Here is an 18,640-nt window from a genome sequence, read left to right as displayed (position 1 = left end):
ATTATTCCAAATATGAGTATGTTTATTTAAGGTAACACAAGTCTAAAACCCTTGAGAAGTTCAAGGAATACAAGGCTGAAGTTGAAAACGCATTAAATAAAACAATTCAAACATTTCAATCTGATCGAGATGGAGAGTATATGTGTAAACCCCAAACTTAGGTTCCCTAGATAAGAATGATTAGCGAAGTGATGTTATATTACATATTTATTAAGTTGAAATTCATGTTGTTTATAAGGATTATGAAGGAAGAGAAGGAAATATATTAAATGAAGAAACTCAATCATTAGTCTGGCTAGAGGCACTAAGTGTGGGGTGACGTGGCAATCTGCTCTTTGAACTCAAGAAGCGGCAGAAAGATTAAAAAGGAAGTGAAATTTCAAAAGCATGGTTTCGGCAATTGACAAGACCAAACAGAGCAAATTCAATGCCATTTGAGAGCTGGGAGAATCTAGCTTTCAAGGTTGTCCTACTGGGGAAAGATTGTAAGAGGAGAAGAACAAAAGTTGAGAATTTGCAGAAGAGGCAGAACCACAGATTAATCAGGGCCCGAGGTGAATTTTGGAAGTTCCAAGCTAAACTATAAGGAATTATGCACTGAAATTTTAGATAAGGAAGTTAACTCAAATCTAAACAAGTTTTAGAAGGAAGTTTCTTGAAAAGAGCTCTGAATTTTGAGTTATGAATTTTTGAAGTTATAACAGAAAATTGGTGCATAAGTAAACAGCTGCTTGTGAAGAACAAGCAAACAGTTCATTGTGGAGAATTATAGCGAGATTTGGGCATGAGGATCACGCTTATAAAGGAAATGTTGCTGATTTTGTAAGGAGGATCTCGCTCTCGAGGGAAATCTCGCTTGGAATTTAGGTGAGTGTCGCCAACAATTTCACAGGAAAAGTTTGATCTCGCTCTAGAGGATCTCGCTGGTATCACTCTAGAGGATCTCGCTAGCATCACTCTAGAAGATCTCACAAGCATCGCTCAGGAGGATCTCGCTAGCATCGCTCAAGGGGATCTCGTTGACCTCACTCACGGGATCTCGCCAAGTAAAGCTGTCTGTATTGATGGAAGTTCCTTTAATAAATGAATTATTTGAGGTAGTTTATTAGGAATTCTAAGTAGTTTAATCGGGAATTATAACTTTTTCAGGCCAAGAAGAGCTAGGGGAAACGTATAAACCAATAAGTGCCTGATCAACGGTGGGTGACTAAATAAACTTAAGGTTTCCAATACTCATGCATATATGATCAAGTAAAGCACAGTGACATCAATGATGTATTTATACTTCCTCAAGAAACAAATAGTTGGAGAATAACTTGATGCATGTTTCCTGGCTTGTATGTGTGTAACACAGGCCAAGGTATGTCATGTAACCACTACAAAAGCTATGTTTCTGATTTTGATATATGCTTTCTAGAGGAAGGCTATGAGAGAATGAGTTCTTGTGTAAATGAGTGGCAATGGAACAGCTCTTGTGTAACTACTAGGCAATGGAACTTAATTTGATGTTACAAAATACACATTTGATACCGAAGGACGTTGAGAAGATATCTAACCAATTAGGTATCGAAGGACATTTGAGAAGGTACCTGGACAATTTGATACTGAAGGACATTTGAGAAGGTATCTGGCCAATTTGATACCGAAGAACATATGAGAAGGTATCATAGTAGCTCGATACTGAAGGACAAATTTGAGAAGGTATCTGAGCGGAAGTACCTAAAATATGATGGTACTTAGTGTGGCCACGTGCACGTAGGCAATTATGAATGAGAGACCGAAGTATGAGTCTCTTGGTAGGTAATAAACATTTGGGAGCTAGAGTGTTTAGGCTCGTTCTTAACTAGGGAATAATAATGTTTAATGATGTCTGATAATGGTTTATAGTTACATATAGAGACAATTGCTTGAGTTTACTCATTGGTATATTTACATATTTACAGTGATGCTACGCTTGTTGCTTTACGATTCTATAGTCACTCACTGAGCTTTTAGCTCACGAAATTTCTGTGTTTTCCTTTTTTAGGTAGCAGTTAGTTTCCTCAAGGTTGATCTTGCTGCTGCTTGCCACCGAAAGATTCGGCTTATTAAAAGACTTAGGTTGATAATCTGTTTATGTACACATGTTTTGTGAGGGACTAGGGCTTTTGTAGGAATGTTTGGGCCACCTGTGAATACTTTTTTCTATAAAAGTGCAGAGGTTAGCAGCCATTGTGGGCTTTGCACGAGCCGACCTAGAAAAGTAATATGGTATTGAGAGGTTTAAAGACCTAGAAGCTGTGACATTTGAAGGTATAATAGATCCAGCTGAAGCTGAGTTGTGGCTGGATGTAGTTGAAAATTGTTTCAATGTTATGAGTTGTCCAGAGGATAGAAAAGTGGGATTAGCCACATTTCTACTAAAGAAAAGAGCAGAGAAATGGTGGAAGGTGATATCCGCCAGACGAGCCAGTACAGATGTGATGTTATGGCCTTTGAAGATAAGTATTACCCCAGCTCGTTTCGGGATGTAAAAAGGGATGAGTTCCTCAGATTAACACAGAGAACGATGTCGGTGGTAGAATATGAGTAGAAATTTACAGAGTTATCACAGTATGCCCTGCCGGTTATTGCTGAGGAAAGAGATAGATGCAGGAAATTTGAACAAGGTTTGAGGTAGGAAATCAGAACTCCAGTGACGTCTACGGCTAATTGGCTAGATTTTAACCAGGTAGTAGAAACAGCAATACGAGTCGAGTGGAGTTTGGCAGATGTTGAGCAGTTGCCAAGAGGCAGTGAGGCCGTAGTAGGGCCTAGAGATAGGGGATTCCGATCTCTAGTGGCAACCCAGACTAGTGGAAGCCATTTCAGGGGAACTAGTTGGCAAGGATCCAAGAAAAGGAAAACGAGACCCTCGCCCGGTGCAGTTAGCCGATCAGAGATATCACGAGCTGGTGAGTCGATAGCCAGCATAGACAAGAGACCGACATGTCCTAGTTGTGGTAAGAGGCATTTTGAGGCATGCTATAGTGGCAGAGGTGCATGTTTCTAGTGCGGACATACAAGGCATTTTAAGAGGGACTGTCCCCAGATGAACAGGGACGTTCCACTAGCACAACAGCCGACCTCCCAAACAGTTAACCAACCAAAGAGTGCTGGAAATCGGGGCGAAGGGTCAAGTGGTGCCAAGTAGAAGAATGTCGTAGGTCGACCCCAACAGTAGGGGCGAATGTATGCCGTGACACACCAAGAGGCAGCAGAGTCTCCAGATGTTGTGATCGGTAATGTTATGTTATGTGGGTAGTCTGCTTATGTTTTATTTGATCCTGGTGCCACACATTCATTTATATCTAGCATGTATGCACCTAGTATAGATAGGCTGGTTAAACCTATGCCTGAAGAGTTATTTATCTCTACCCCTTTGGGAGATGTGATAGTAGTAGATAGATGCTATAATCATTGTGAGATACTGATCAATGGTCAGAACTTCTATGCTGATTTACTTCCTTTAGAACTGTTGAAATTTGATGCTATCTTGGGGATGGATTTTCTAAGTAAGTATCATGCTTCAGTAGACTGTTACAAGAAGAAGGTAGTGCTCAGAAAATCACATAGCCAAGATGCAATGCTGACAGGAAGCAAACAATTATTCGCGGGGAATTTGATATTGATAGTGAAAGCTTGGAAGCTATTGAGCAAGGGATGTAAAGCCTATCTGGCTCATGTGATGGTTGCTCAAGGGAAAGAGCTGAACCCAGAAGATATCCCAGTGGTAAATAAATTTCGGGATATATTTCTTGAAGAACTATCAAGATTATCTCCCGATAGGGAGGTGGAGTTTACTATTGACTTAGTTCTAAGAAAAACTCCCATATCGCAGACACCGTATAGAATGGCACCGATTGAGTTGAAAAAATTAAAGGTTTAACTGCAAGTGTTAATTGACAAGGGATACATTTGATCTAGTGTATCGCCTTGGGGAGCTCCGGTATTGTTTGTAAGGAAGAAAGACGGTACACTTAGATTGTGTATCGACTATAGGCAGCTGAATAAGGTAACGATTAAGAATAAATATCCGTTACCACACATTGATGATTTGTTTGATCAACTAAGAGGAGGCACGGTGTTTTCGAAGATAGATCTGAGATCGGGTTATCATTAACTGAAAGTGAGAGAAGCCGATATTCCTTAAACCGCATTTAGAACGAGATATGGACATTATGAATTCCTGGTAATGCCTTTCGGATTGACAAATGCCCCTGCGGCATTCATGGATCTCATAAACAGGATATTTCATCCCTACTTGGACCAGTTTGTGATAGTATTCATTGATGATATACTGGTGTATTCTGGTAGTAGGGAAGATCATATTACCCACCTGAAAATAGTATTACAGACGTTGCGAGATAGACAGTTGTATGCTAAATTCAGTAAATGAAAACTTTGGTTAGATCGGGTAGTATTTCTTGGGCATGTTGTTTCAGCAGGCATTAGTGTAGATACCCAGAAGACGGAAGCAATAGTTAATTGGGAACGACCCACAATCGTTTATAAAATACGCAGTTTCCTAGGGTTGGCAGGTTATTATCGGAGGTTTGTGGAGGGTTTCTCTAAGATAACCCTTCCGTTGACGAACCTGACCAAGAAAGGCGTGAGGTTTGAATGGTTGTTGGAGTGTGAACATAGTTTATAGGCGCTGAAACGAAAACTAGTATCAGCACCAGTACTTACCTTGCCTATTCCAGGTAAGGAATTTGAGATTTATTGTGACGAATCTCGACAAGGATTGGGATGTGTGTTGATGCAGGATGGGAAGGTGATTGCAAGTGCCTCCCGTCAACTTAAGAAACACGAGAGCATTTATCCCACACATGATCTGGAGTTGGCAGTAGTTGTTTTGGCTCTGAAGTTGTGGAGACATTACCTATTTGGAGAGCATTGCAGGATATTTACAGATCATAAAAGCTTAAAATATATCTTTGATCAAAAGGAATTGAATCTAAGATAATGAAGATGGATTGAATTAATTAAAGATTACGACTGTTCCATCGAGTCCCATCCTAGTAAGGCTAATGTTGTGGCAGATGCACTAAGTAGGAAATCCTTAGGACCTAAGGCCATTATTGGTTCAATAAGATGAATGCTATTGCAGGAGTTCAGGAATTCTAGAACCGCCTTATCAGTGGAACCGTCAGGAGGAATGATAGCTACTTTTCGGATAAGGCCGACCTTAGTAGAAAACCTTAAGCGGGATCAGTTGGAAGACCCTAATTTTCAGAAGATTACTGATGATGTGAGTAAGGGCATCAGGGTTGACTTTCAACTGGGAACAGACGGTGTACTAGAAAAGGAGGGGAGAATGTGTGTGCCTAACAAGCTACAGCTTAAACAAGCCATTCTAGAGGAAGCACATAGTTCCTCTTATGCCATACATCCAGGTAGCACCAAGATGTATAGAACTTTGAAGAAATCTTACTGGTGGCCTGGGATGAAAAGAGACATAACAGAATATGTGGACCGATGTATAGTCTGTCAACAAGTTAAACCTGAGAGACAAAGACCAGTAGGATTACTCAATCCACTTCCAATGCCTGAGTGGAAGTGGGAGCATATGACAATTGACTTTCTATTTGGTTTGCCTAAGACACCCTCAGAATTTGATGGCATTTCGATAATAGTCAATAGACTAACTAAGACGACCAAGTTCATACCAGTAAAAGTTACTTTTACACTAGATCGTCTAGCTAAGATTTATGTGGATAGGATAATCAGTCAATATGGAGCCCCAGTGTCGATAGTGTCGGATCGAGACTCGAGGTTCACTTCAAAATTTTGGCCTAGTTTACAGAAGGCTTTGGGCACTAAATTGCATTTCAATACACCTTTTCATCCGCAAACAGATGGACAGTCGGAAAGAACTATACAGACACTGGAAGATATGTTAAGAGCTTGTGTACTACAATTCAAATGAAGTTGGGATACATACTTATCGTTGATTGAATTTTCCTACAACAATAGCTACCATTCTAGTATCGGAATGGCTCCCTACGAAGCACTGTATGGCTGACCTTGCAGGACTCCAGTATGCTGGAACGAAGTTGGAGAACGACAATTACTGGGTCCAGAATTAGTTCAACAAATAACAGAGAATATGAAACTTATCAGGGATAATCTTAAGGCGGCTCGCAGACAGATAAGCTACGCCGATAAATGAAGAAGAGAACTAGAATTTGAAGTCGGAGAACGGGTATTTCTCTGTCTATCCCCATGGAAAGGAATTCTCCAGTTTGGGAGAAAATGGAAGTTATGTCCACGATACATCGGACCATATGAAATGGTAGAACGAGTTGGTTCAATAGCTTATAGGTTGCAGTCGCTAATGGAGCTAGCTCGTATACACGACGTATTTCATGTGTCGATGATAAGGAAATACGTGTTTGATCCTATGCAGCACTAGCAACACAACCGATACAGCTCAAAGAAGATTTATCTTTCGAGGAAGAGGCTATCGAGATTTTGGATAGGAAAGATCAGGTACTTAGAAATAAGATGATTCCTTCGGTGAAGGTGTTATGGTGTAATCATGGGATTGAGGAAGCAACCTCGGAACCTGAAGAGCAAATGAGGAAGAGATACCCTTAACTTTTCAAATGACATATCAGGTAAATTTCAAGGACGAAATTTCTTTTAAGGGGGAGATGATTGTAAACCCCGAACTTAGGTTCCCTAGATAAGCATGATTAGCCAAAGGATGTTATATTACATGTTTATTAAGTAGAAATTCATGTTGTTTATAGAGATTATGAAGGAAGGGAAGGAAATATATTAAATGAAGAAACTCAATCATTAGTCTGGCTAGAGGCACTAAGTGTGGGGTGACGTGGCAATCTGCTCTTTGAACTCAGGAAGCGGCAGAAAGATTAAAAGGGAAGTGAAATTTCATAAGTATGGTTTCGGCAATTGAGAAGAGCAAATTTAGCGAATTCGGTGCCATTTGAGAGTTGGGAGAATCTAGTTTTCAAGGTTGTTCTGCTAGAGATAGATTGTAGGAGGAGAAGAACAAAAGTGAAGAATTTGCAGAAGAGGCAAAACCACAGATTAATCAGGGCTCGAGATGAATATATGCATATATGTATATATATGTGTATAGATATGTATATATATCTATATTTATATCTATATCTATATCTATATATATATATACACACATACATGCTCTGATACCATTTGGCATGAATCATGAAGATTGGACACGTGATGAGCATGTAGCATGAAGTAGATGGAGTTTGTGGAAGCATGCATGCTTGACACGTGGCAAAGAGAGAAATGAATTGATGATTGTTATGGAATGGGAAATTGTGAAGAATATTTTGAGAGATATGATGATTGTATGGAATGTAAAATTATTAAGAATGATGAATATATTCGTATTGATGAGACAATAGTTTAATATAATAGATATGTTTGAAATAATGATGAAAACTTTTGGCAAATCGAAATATAATAAAAGAAGACTAAAGTAGTTGTTGAAATTATAAAATTTGGTAAAGAAAATTTGATGTAAATAAAGTAGTTATTGGAAATATTAAAATACTAGGAACTTACTTGAATTTTGTTGGAGAAATGAAGAACTCTTTATTTTATTTCACAGAGTACAAATTCTCTTGTTTTTCTCTCAAGGCAAAGACTCAAAAGATTCGGAGAAAAAACTTATCTCCATATATATATATATATACGTAATGGTAAATTTAGTCTTTTTTTTCTTTGTGAACTTAAAAACTAATAAAGGTCTAACCAATAATTAAAAATAAAACTATTTAAGAAGAAAATGACAATATTAAGTTCAATAACATACCTCTTATTAAGGGGAAAAAACCATATGGCAATTTGTTTCTTATTCTTTTTTAAAAAATTGTTCAACATGCAAGATAGAAATTTGAATATTTAAACTTTTTTTTAATGATATAATTGATGCTTATACTTAGACTGATAGACCAAACAACTCAAAATCTTAATTTTTCTTTTCTTCAACATGCAGAACGAGAGACTCGAATCTCAAATAAATCATTTATTCGTCCCGTAACGAGTAAAGGGAGAAGCAATTTGGTCAATCATAATCTTGAAGAAAATGGGGGAAAAAACCAAACCAGAGTGAAGAAAGATCTCAAGTTGCCTCCATGGATTGCAACCCGGGGAAATCGGTTTCTAATTTGTTGCAATGTATATTCAATAAATTTTTAGGCCTGTTTGGATTGACTAGAGAAAAAAATATTAATATAAAAAGTTCATTTTTTATTTAAACTCTTTTGATAAGAACTAGTTAAAATACACTTTAAAAACTATTTTGATTGGTTGCCAAACATTTCAAATTTTTTCAAAATGATTTATTTGTAAAATTAAATAATTGAAAGGTTAAACCAATCACACCCTTGAATTTTCTTTTGAAATGTATTATAAATATAAAAGATCAATTTTCAATGTTTAATTTCAAAATATTGTTTTCATGTAAAATTTTTACATTTTTAATTAAAAATTTCAGAAAACATAAACACAAGGAATGGTTCCTTATCCTATTATTTTTTCCAATAAAATACCGATAGTTTGAACACTATGCCAATTGAGCTATGCTTTGTTGGCTACCAAATGCAATTTTCAACTTTACTAAGGCTACATTTAACGTTAGCCGTGTCAAAAAAACTATTTGGAAAAAATCTCAACCATTTGCTAAAAACTGATTTACTGTTAAAAAACACTTTTTAAAACGCGTTAATTTTATGTTGACTTTAAAAGCAGTATCCTTCTAGCTTTTAGATCCTCCTAAAATTAGTTAGAATTTTTAATTAATATTTAGTTTTCAATTCTATTGTCACACCCAAGATTGTGAGCGAGAAAGTGGGTGAGAGCGAGAGTGGAAAGAGCAAGACTAGCGAGAAAGGGGGAGAGAGCGAGAGCAGCCTGAACGCCTCATTCGAACGTCACGCCCACGCGATCGAAGGAAACCGCCTGTGCATCGAACGGCCGGGCATTTATGTGTTGAATTTGGCCACGATCTTATAGATTATGCATTGAAAACCCTAAATTGAATACAAACAAAGCTTGAAGACGTTAGGGCAAATCTCAATTAAAATTGAGGTGTCCGATTAAGAGGAATTCTTAAACCCTAAGAAATTGTGTTGGATGCGTTTGGGAAGAACACATTGAACCAAGGTGAAGTCAACTTAGGTTGATAAAGGGAGGATTAAACATTTGGCCATGCAGCCAAGTAGGTGGTGTCAACACTATAGAAGGTTTGGACGCCTATAAATAGAGCCGTTGGGATTTCATTTTCAAATCACAAATCATAAAATTCGTAAAAAGAGGGGAGAGTAGAGTGCATTGGATAGTGAGGGTGAAGGAGAATGCATCAACTTGAGACGAGGAGATCCCCAATCTACTCGAGCGTTTGATGTAATTCCAAAGCCATCTGAAAGATAAGAGAGTCTAGTTTTCATGGTAAGTCTGTCGGAGAAGAAGCTCTAAGGAATTGGGCTGGAGAATGAGGAAAAGACAGAGGGGTCGAGCTATCGGCTAAACTGGGCCAGTCTTGATTTTTGGATGATTCCGGCTAAACCATGAAGAGTTATGAGCTAAGATTTTATGGGGTAAAAAGGGAGCCCGAGGTAGAAAAGGGAACTGTTAGAAAGGCTCCTAAGCAATTAAGGTGAGTGTTATAGTTTTGGTAGTTAGCATATGTCGTGAGTGTTATAGTTTTGATAGTTAACATATGTTGTGAGTGTTATAGCTTTGATAATTAACACATAGTGTGAGTGTTATAGCTTTAATCATTAAGACATCGTGTGAGTGTTATAGTTTTGATAGTTAGCATATGTCGTGAGTGTTATAGCTTTGATAATTAACACATAGTGTGGGTGTTATAGCATTATAGTTTCGATATATCGTGAGCATTATGTTGGTTTGATAAATAAAGTGTGTTTATACAGTTTTGATAGTAAATGCATATTATGAGTATTCACTTAGCTTTATACTCTGATATTGAAATATATGCATCTGTGGATACAAGCTATATGCTTTGGTAATATGATGTTGCCATGATATTATTTGTGTGTGACTATGGAAACTGCGATTATGGCCGGGATGTGGTTAACATGCTTAACAAAAGGTGCTTGGCGGGAAAAATTGGTCGGCTTCGGTCGGCGGAAAATAATTAGTCGGCTTCGGTTGGCGAGAAAATTGGTCAGCTTCGGTCGATGGGAAATAATAGTCGGTGACGACCGACAGAAAATATGGTCAAGTACCTAAGCATGATTAGCGGGATAAATAAAATGGTCGATGTGCATATTGGCGGGAATTGGGGTCATAGGAAGGTTTCCATAGGTGATTGTATTGATTGATGATATGATATGCATGCCATGTATAGCATTTTGGAATAAAGGTTAATCATTGCATGAATAAATCCATGATCATGCATGGGTACACTATGATTATTATCATGTGATTGGTTTCCCAAAATGATGATTTTCATCTTTAAAAGAACCACTCACTGGGCTTAGTAGCTCACACTTTTCAAATTGTTTTCCTAACCCCCCCAGGTAGCGGAAGGTGAGGAGTTCCAGAGTACTGCTAAGGTCAAGGTCTGCCACGTGCCACAATTACACTTCCGGAAAGTTGTTACGGTTGTCGTTGTAAACTTTGCTATTAAGTCCTTAAGTTGTATAAACATTATATCACTGTCGTAATAAAAGATGAGCCTACTTAAATCTGTTATAATTTATCTCCTTGACTTAATCATTCTGCTATGTATAAATTATAGTATGATATCAGAGTTATTCCGCAAAAATCATTAGGCAGAAAGTGTCAGCTCAAGGGTTGATAACTGCTGCAGTCACATCCCTCTCCCAGGCTGAGAAGGTGGTCTGGGGGCGGGGTGTGACATCTATACTTTAAAAAGAACCTTTATTTTATATATTTAACTATTTCTCACCCAATAAAATCTATTTTCTATATTTTATGAGTTAAATACATCATTTTTTGAAAAAAAAGTATACCATATTCATTTTTTTTTTAAAATAAAGCTATTTTCCTTAATATTTAAAAATTAATCTATAAAAGATATAATTTATCATACTAAACAATTATTTAAAATTTTAAATTACAAAAAAAATAAAATTAAAATGGTTGATTTGTTTTAATTATTATATCTAAAATAATATATTTTTGTATTTATTTACCGAACACTCTAACCTACTTTTTCAAGTTTAAGCTGGAATTTACCAAACACCCTTTTACTTCTTTTCACAGCTGATGTTTCTAAAAGCACAACTACCAACAATTATTTTAAAAGCTACAATAATCTTAAACGGAACCTTGGAAAAGAAACATAAAAAAAAAATAAAAAATAAAAAAAAGCAGGAAATGAAAAATATAAAAATAAAACCGTTAGCAAGTGGACCTTTTCATATATCTTAATTTGAAAACTAAATACTAACTGTGGTAATGGTAAATCATCTCTGAAACTAAATTCATTAGCACATCCATCTATATGAACATGCAAAATACATTAATAACACACAACTAAAAACACACCAAGAAGGAAAGAAAACGACGCGGTTCTCCTCCTTTTTGCTTGTCCAAATTATTTCGCCTGATGCAAATATATGTTTTTCTAATATACAAATCTGAACCTCTCTCTCCCTTCCTTCTATATCACCATATATAAAAAGTGATTATTATTTTCAAGGGAAAAGAAAGACTCAGATTGTATATTAATTTTTTTCCCTTTTTCTCCTCTTCTATTCTGGTCCACTCCAACTGCTGGCAAACGGCGGTTTTAGCGTCGTCTGGCGGCAGTTTCTTTTTGGGCATTGAAGTAGACGGCAGCAACGGGGAGACCAAGATCGTTGTCGGTGGCAAAGGCTCGGGTGTTGAATTGATCCCTTGAAGAGGGTGGATTCACTGATTGTCTTCGTTTCTGCTTGAACAGAACAAAAACAAACCTGTGGATTCCTATGTTTGGTGTTGGAATCTCGTAACTTACTATCTCTCTCCCTGTGTTTCATTCATTTACAAAATTTATTGGTTTTAATATTGTAGCTTAATAGTTAAGATATATTTATATTGATCGTCAATAAAAAGTTATAAGTTTATTCTCTTTCTCATTATAAGAAAAATCTGCTTAATTAAGAAGGAAAAGGATGGAGCTCTGCCCATTTCTAACTTGTATGTAAAAATTTCAGTTTCTTTTAATCTTTAATTGATCTATTAAAAGTATTTAGAAAATTAGGAAATAAAATTTCAGTTTCTTTTAATCTTTAATTGGAGTTTTTTTTTTTAAATGTTATGTTTTTTCCCCCACAAAACTCAAGAAGAAAGGGCAATATCACCATAAGTCAACTTGACACAAATCATATGTTATTAACCTAGATGTTTGATCTCCATAATAATAATAAAAAAAAAAAATAAGAATCCAAGGAGAGAGTTTTCTTTAAAAAAAAAAAATTTATATAGAAAATACTTGAGTGTTATCTAAGTTGCACAAGCAATTGTCCAAAAAAATTTCGTGTAGCAAGTTGTTTTTTTTAAAATGATTTTTTCTTTATAATTTTTTTTTTATACACTAAAAGGACTGTGAAGCATGAATTTGGGTTGCACCTAATAATTTCTCTTAAAGGTGGTCTAAACCAAAGGTAAGAAGGAAAGGAAATAGACAATATATGTATATATTTAAAAGTTTTTCTTCTAATCTCCCCGCTAGAAAGTTTTTTATTTTTTTATTTTTTACTTTTATTATTATTATTATTATTTATTTTGAATATATATATATTTGGTAGGAAAAGTTACCGAATGTGGTGTCTGTAGTGCCAGGGATATCTGTTACGATCCTGCAATAGAGGTTTCACAATTAAAACTATTTAGGGTCTATTTTGTAGAGAATTTGAAAACAGAAATTTGAAACAAGGGATTAAATAAAAACAAAGTTGTATTTCATGTTTTTAGATATGTGTTTGGTAGCAGAATTTAGAAATTGAATTATAATATAAACAATTGTAAACTAGTTATAGTTACTAAATTTTAGTTGACAATAAATTATTATTAATTTATTTATGAATATATTTTATGCTAAAAAATTGTATAATTATTATTTTGTAATATAATATAATTTAAAATTGAAATTTTGGTCCATGTGGTTTAGAGTAAGTTAAAATTTAAGTCTTATTGTTTATAATTATAATTTACCCCCTATGGTTTGATAAAAGCTTCCTAATGAATAGTTCATATGGTAGGAGCTATTTAAGAGGATTTAAAAAGCCATATGAACTATTAAACTGTTGGAATTAAATTCTAAATCTTAAAATCATATGGACTAACTTTTAACTTGATCCAAATCATAGGGACGAAACTTGAAACTTAACCTAATTTACTTTAAAATGCATTACATAATATATTTTTTATTTTTTTTTAAAAAAATTGAATTAGGTTTATAACATGGCATTTTATATTTCTAAATGTTTTTATCTTTATCTAATATAATTTTGCATTTAAAATTTTAAAATTCAAATTATGAATACAAAGAAAACATAAAAATATTTCTTTTAGAATTTGCAATGTTTGGATCACATAATCTCAAAACAATTTTCAAAAATAAAATTTGGGTTGTCTGCCAAACATATATTCGCTGAACTCAACCAATCTGAAAACATAAAACAAAATCTAAATTGCAAAAATTTTCCTTAGTAACTTTTGATTATGTTTTCAGATGCAAAACTTAAAAAATAATAAGTAAATAAACAAATAAATAAGAAATGGGAGTTTTTTTCCTCCTTTTTCTTTTTTCCTCTCTTACTTTTATTAATTAAAAAAAATATTTTCCTATTGATTTGTTCTTTTAATTTTTTTTAGAAATTATCATGGATATAGATATTTTTCGATATTTTAACCTATTTTAATAAGTTTGTACTATCTACGTTGAGGTTAAAAGTTAGATTCTTCTATCTAAATAATGTAAAAACAAAAAAAAAACAATTTTAAGAGGTTCTTTGACAAGTGGAAATGATGCTTATATTAACATTCCTTAAAATTGAAAGTTACATTTGTTTAACTTAAAAAATGCTAATAAGGAGAACATGTTGACAAATATACCCTTAATTAATATATAGCAAATAAGGAGTACAATCGAGTAATTATGCCTTTAGTGAATGCAGAATAAATTATACAAGTAAGTAAATAAATATTATATTGCAGTTTATGAGAAATAAAGGGGATCTTCCAACTGTCAAAATACATGTATTTCTTTTCTCTATAAAAGAAGATTTTTTAATTTTAGTAAATGTAAGAGGCAAATATTACATTATTTTCAATGTTTTCTGCCAAAAATAAACTAAAAATATAACCAAATGAAACCCAAATAAGACAAAAAAAATTTTAGGCAAGACAAAAATGAAAGAAACATCTGCAAAATTAGCCAAAATCCAAAATACTTTCATAATCCAGTAACGACAAATATTACATCGATTCTCGCATTATTATTCTTGAAAATCAAATTTGATTGGACGCTGGAGGTTCAAATTCCCATACTCCATATTGTACTCCAAAAACAAAAAGTCAAATATAATTTGGTTGGTTTCACATGCACATGCAATATGTAATATAACTTCATCACACATATATATAGCCTTGAAAAAAAAAACAACTCATATGTAAATGTTTAATTACCAGTGTAAATGCTCCCTTAAATAAGGATCACTTGGTCTAGGAACATCTGGGTCAGTCATAATCTGAAAACAATAATAATAATAATAAATCAAGTAATGAAAACATTAAGAGATATTTAGATAAAACACAACTCTAGTATATTTTTTATAGTTCAAAAGAAGGAACAACGTCACAAATATGAAGAAGAGAATTCAAAACCTACAATTTCTTAAGAAAATATCGATGTTGTAAGCATTAAACAAATTCATGAGAGAAAAATTATATAGGAGATTTGCAAAAATAGAAAAATAAGGAAAATTATTTACACAATGTAACAAAATTTTAATATTCTTTTATAGAGACTGATAGAAGTTCATTAGTATCTATCAGTAACAGAAATTGATAAAAGTTTATCACTGATAGACGCTGATATACATACTAAACTATGTCTAGTGAAAAAAGTTGTGGTAAATTTAATCTTTTTTTTTTCTTTGTGAGCTTGAAAACTAGTATAACTCTAACAAATAATCAAAAAGGGAAATTCTTATTAATAGAAAAATCTAAAAAATATTTACATTTTTTTATTATTTTTCAAAAAAATTATTCAACATGCAAGACATAAATTTGAATATCTAAACTTTTTTTTTATTGATATAATTAATATTTATACTTAGGTTGATAGACCAAACAATTCAAAATCTTAATTTTTCTTTTCTCCAGCATGCAGAGCGAGCTAGAGACTCGAACCTCAAATAAATCATTGATTCATATCCGTAACGAGTAAAGAAAGAAGCAATTGGGCCAGTCAAATATTGAAGAAAAGGGGGAAAAAAGAAAAAACCAAACCAGCGTGAAGAAAGATCTCAACTCTCCTCCCTGAATTGCAACCCTAGGTTTAGTAGCAACAGCAGAAGGAAAGAACTCATGGCCATTGAAAACTTGCTTGTTATTACTATAAAAAACACACATCTCCATGCTTTGAGTGAAGGAATCAAGAACATCTCCTATCACTCTCCCAACAACAAGAGGCTCTGATGACATTATTGATCTTGCCATTTCTTAATTTTTCAAACACAACTCACAAATTAAAGGAAAAAGAAAAGCTTTTTGATTTAGAAAAAACACTGTTTTTCAGATCCTAATTAGGGTTTTTTTTTTTTTCCTTTTTTTTTTCTCTTTGTGCTTTAGAAAGCTCAAGCTTTGGTGTTGGTATTTATAGTGTTTATGAAAGGCTCATTTAATAGCTATAGATGTTGCTTGGTATTTCTTGGCAATAAAGTGAATGTTTCTAGAGGCACTACTTAAAAAAAAAAAAAAAAAAAAAAAAACTCTCACATATCTGTCACATCAAGATAGTTTGTTTTATTAAATTTGAGACCACATCTCTCTCAAAAATAAGGTTATAAGCATTGACTGCCCTTTTGGAACTTGTTCTTGATTGGTTGTAATTATTCATTTTAAAGCATAAATTGAGTTATTCTTTATGTAGGAGAAAAAAAAAATCATATAGCACTGTTACCATTTCAGCTCACCTATTTATTTATTATTTTTTATTTAGTGTCAAATACTTTTGAGACTTGTGGCCTGTCACTGAATTTTAGGTTTCTCTTATGTTTATTTGGTCTATGAATTATTATTTTTGGTATCTAAAAAAACTTTGAATTTTAAAAAGTATTTAAAATGGGCTTTGTTCTTTCAATATTTTATATATCTAATAGATCTCTGAATTTTTTATTTATATTTTGAAGGATTTTATATTTTAAAAATTCTCATATATACTAGTTAGATGTAAAATTAAAAATTTAATGTCCTATTAGACATAAAATTTAATTTAATGTTAAATAGATTAGTTAATTTTTAAGAATTTTAAATATGTCATAGACCTTTCGATACAAGACTGAAAGTGAACATGGTAGATACAAAATTGAAAGTTTAACAACTCATTAAATTTTTTTATTAACTTCATAAAATTATTAGACACAAACAATAACAAAAGTAATTAGGGACTAAATTGGAAAAATGCTTCTTAAAGAAATTAGAAATAAAAATTTCTAAGGACTTGTATGGATTGGCTAGGGAAAAAACTATTTTTCAAAAAAGTCAATTTTATTTTATCTCTTTTGATAAAAAGGGTTTAAAATGCACTTTGAGATTGTTTCAAAATCTATTTTGAATGGTTGTCAAACACTTCAATTTTTTCCAAAAGGATTTATTTTCAAAATTAAACACTTGAAAAGTTAAACTAAATATACTCTAAATTAATGATTAAAGTGTTTTCAGTATAGATTCTTGACTATGTTCTCACATTAACAAAATTTTTATTTTTGTAAAAAACAATCTCAATAAATAAAAAGTACTTTAAAATATTGCCTTATTATAAACATTATTATTATCGAATAAAAGTTAGTGAGGTTGATATGAATACAGTTCAATTAGTATGAATTTGTACTATCAATCTCGAGTAGCCGAAAATCTTATAAAGAAAAAAAAATCATATTTGTAATTAATAGAATCATTTGAAAAAAAATACTTAAATTGAAAGGTATTTTGGACACACCTCTTTAAGATGTACTTTAAACTTAGAAGGTATTTTGAACACATCTCTTTAAGATATACTTTAATCACACTTGGGTTTGAATTTTTTTAAAGATTAGATCCAAATTTTTTCTTCCCTTTTTGGTTATTGTATGTGTCATCTTAAGGTCCGTTTGTATTGGCTTGGGGAATTTTTTTTTTTTTTTTAAAAAAACCATTTTTATATAAACACTTTTGATAAAAACTTATTAAAATATACTTGAAAAACTGTTTAGAGTGGTTGTCAAATAATCTAATTTCTTTTAAAATAACGTATTTTTTAAATTAAATACTTGAAAATGTATTCCAAACACACCCTTAGCTACCTTGAAAAACACTTTTGAAATCGTGATCAATTTTTCTGAAAACAACCATAGGTTATTTTTTTAATATAATATATTATGATGGAGATCAAACCTCTAATCTTGAGTATGAGTTGAACTATGCTCATTTATAACTATAGATGATTATTTTTCCACTTTCACAAAATCTCTCACGATATATTTTTGAATTAATATACTTTTTAGGTCATAAAATGCACTCTTAAAATTATTTTCCCTCTTAAAAAAGTTCATGAAAATGAGAAGGCACTACATTCAATGCACAAAGAAAAAAGTCAAAAGAAAACAAAAGAAAACATATGTCATTTTAGAAAAATGTTAGGGTCATTTTCCAAAAGAACTGTGGTTATAAATTGAGCATTAAGTTCCTCTTAATAGGTCGAAAATCCCGTAATCTCTCGAGTTTGTTGAGAATTTCTTCAATTCCGTCCATCAAATGGTAATAATACTTCCTCTAAGTGTAGGAAATTTTTTGGCAAAACAGTTCTCTTCTTCGCAAGGCCTATTTATACTTGGACTTGCATGTAGGTTTATCTTAATTAAACGCCGCTTGACATATTAATCCTTAATCCAACATTTCTAAGGCTGCCACATAACCCATTTATTAATTAATTAAGCTCAATCTCCAGCTTAACTCCGTCGCATGGGCTTGCGGCCTTTTAAGTCTTTTCTTGGTCATTGCATAATCCTACTCAGCGTCGCACCCTCTGGACGTCACCTTCGACGCATTGGTCCACAATCACCTCGTTTGCCAATTCAGCCCTTACCATTTGCATATGAGTTTGGTCGCATACTTCCCCTATACCAACCTCGACTTTTCCTCCTCATTCAAGAGCCATCTTACTTCCTCCATGGCCTTCCACATACCACATAGCTATACTTTTCCATAATGTCCCCTTCTTGGACATCTGGTCGCATAATTCAACAAAACTACCTGCATAGCGTGTCATAACTCCAAATGCATAAAATTCTCTACTTTCCTTTAAGTGTTAACTTCTCTCTACTTCACTCGAGAACTTGAAATTCCACACTTAGCACATTTTCCTGTCCTCTAAGTA

General features: G+C 33.4%; 1 protein-coding gene across 2 annotated transcripts; it reads right to left on the bottom strand.

Annotated features, from left to right (window-relative positions):
• Positions 1-11,418: 11,418 nt before the first annotated feature.
• LOC150032800 (protein CENTRORADIALIS-like) lies at positions 11,419-15,854 on the bottom strand. Of its 2 annotated transcripts, none has more exons than XM_090306539.1 (4): positions 15,514-15,854; positions 14,689-14,750; positions 12,817-12,857; positions 11,419-12,024 (listed from the first exon to the last, which is right to left on the bottom strand). In XM_090306539.1, the coding sequence occupies exons 1-4, from the start codon at positions 15,721-15,723 to the stop codon at positions 11,807-11,809; spliced, it is 531 nt and encodes a 176-aa protein (XP_090162665.1). In that variant the 5' UTR covers positions 15,724-15,854; the 3' UTR covers positions 11,419-11,806. The 2 variants fall into 2 exon arrangements, with proteins under 2 accessions (XP_090162665.1, XP_090162666.1); XM_090306540.1 differs by having other exon boundaries at positions 11,419-11,947.
• Positions 15,855-18,640: the final 2,786 nt, after the last annotated feature.

Source organism: Benincasa hispida, chromosome 11, assembly GCF_027475165.1.
Source record: "Benincasa hispida cultivar pf3 chromosome 11, pf3_genome.v1.1, whole genome shotgun sequence".
Taxonomy (NCBI): Eukaryota; Viridiplantae; Streptophyta; class Magnoliopsida; order Cucurbitales; family Cucurbitaceae; genus Benincasa; species Benincasa hispida.
The sequence above is the reverse complement of the archived record's forward strand: the minus strand, read 5'-3'. Positions and strand labels throughout refer to the sequence as shown.

Coding starts and splice junctions, on each gene's coding strand:
- LOC150032800 (XM_090306539.1), bottom strand. CDS start 15,723: ATGGCAAGATCAATAATGTCATCAGAGCCTCTTGTTGTTGGGAGAGTG. Junction 14,751..15,513: donor TGAGATCTTTCTTCACGCTG/GTTTGGTTTTTT, acceptor TATTGTTTTCAG/ATTATGACTGACCCAGATGT. Junction 12,025..12,816: donor CACTACAGACACCACATTCG/GTAACTTTTCCT, acceptor AATGAAACACAG/GGAGAGAGATAGTAAGTTAC.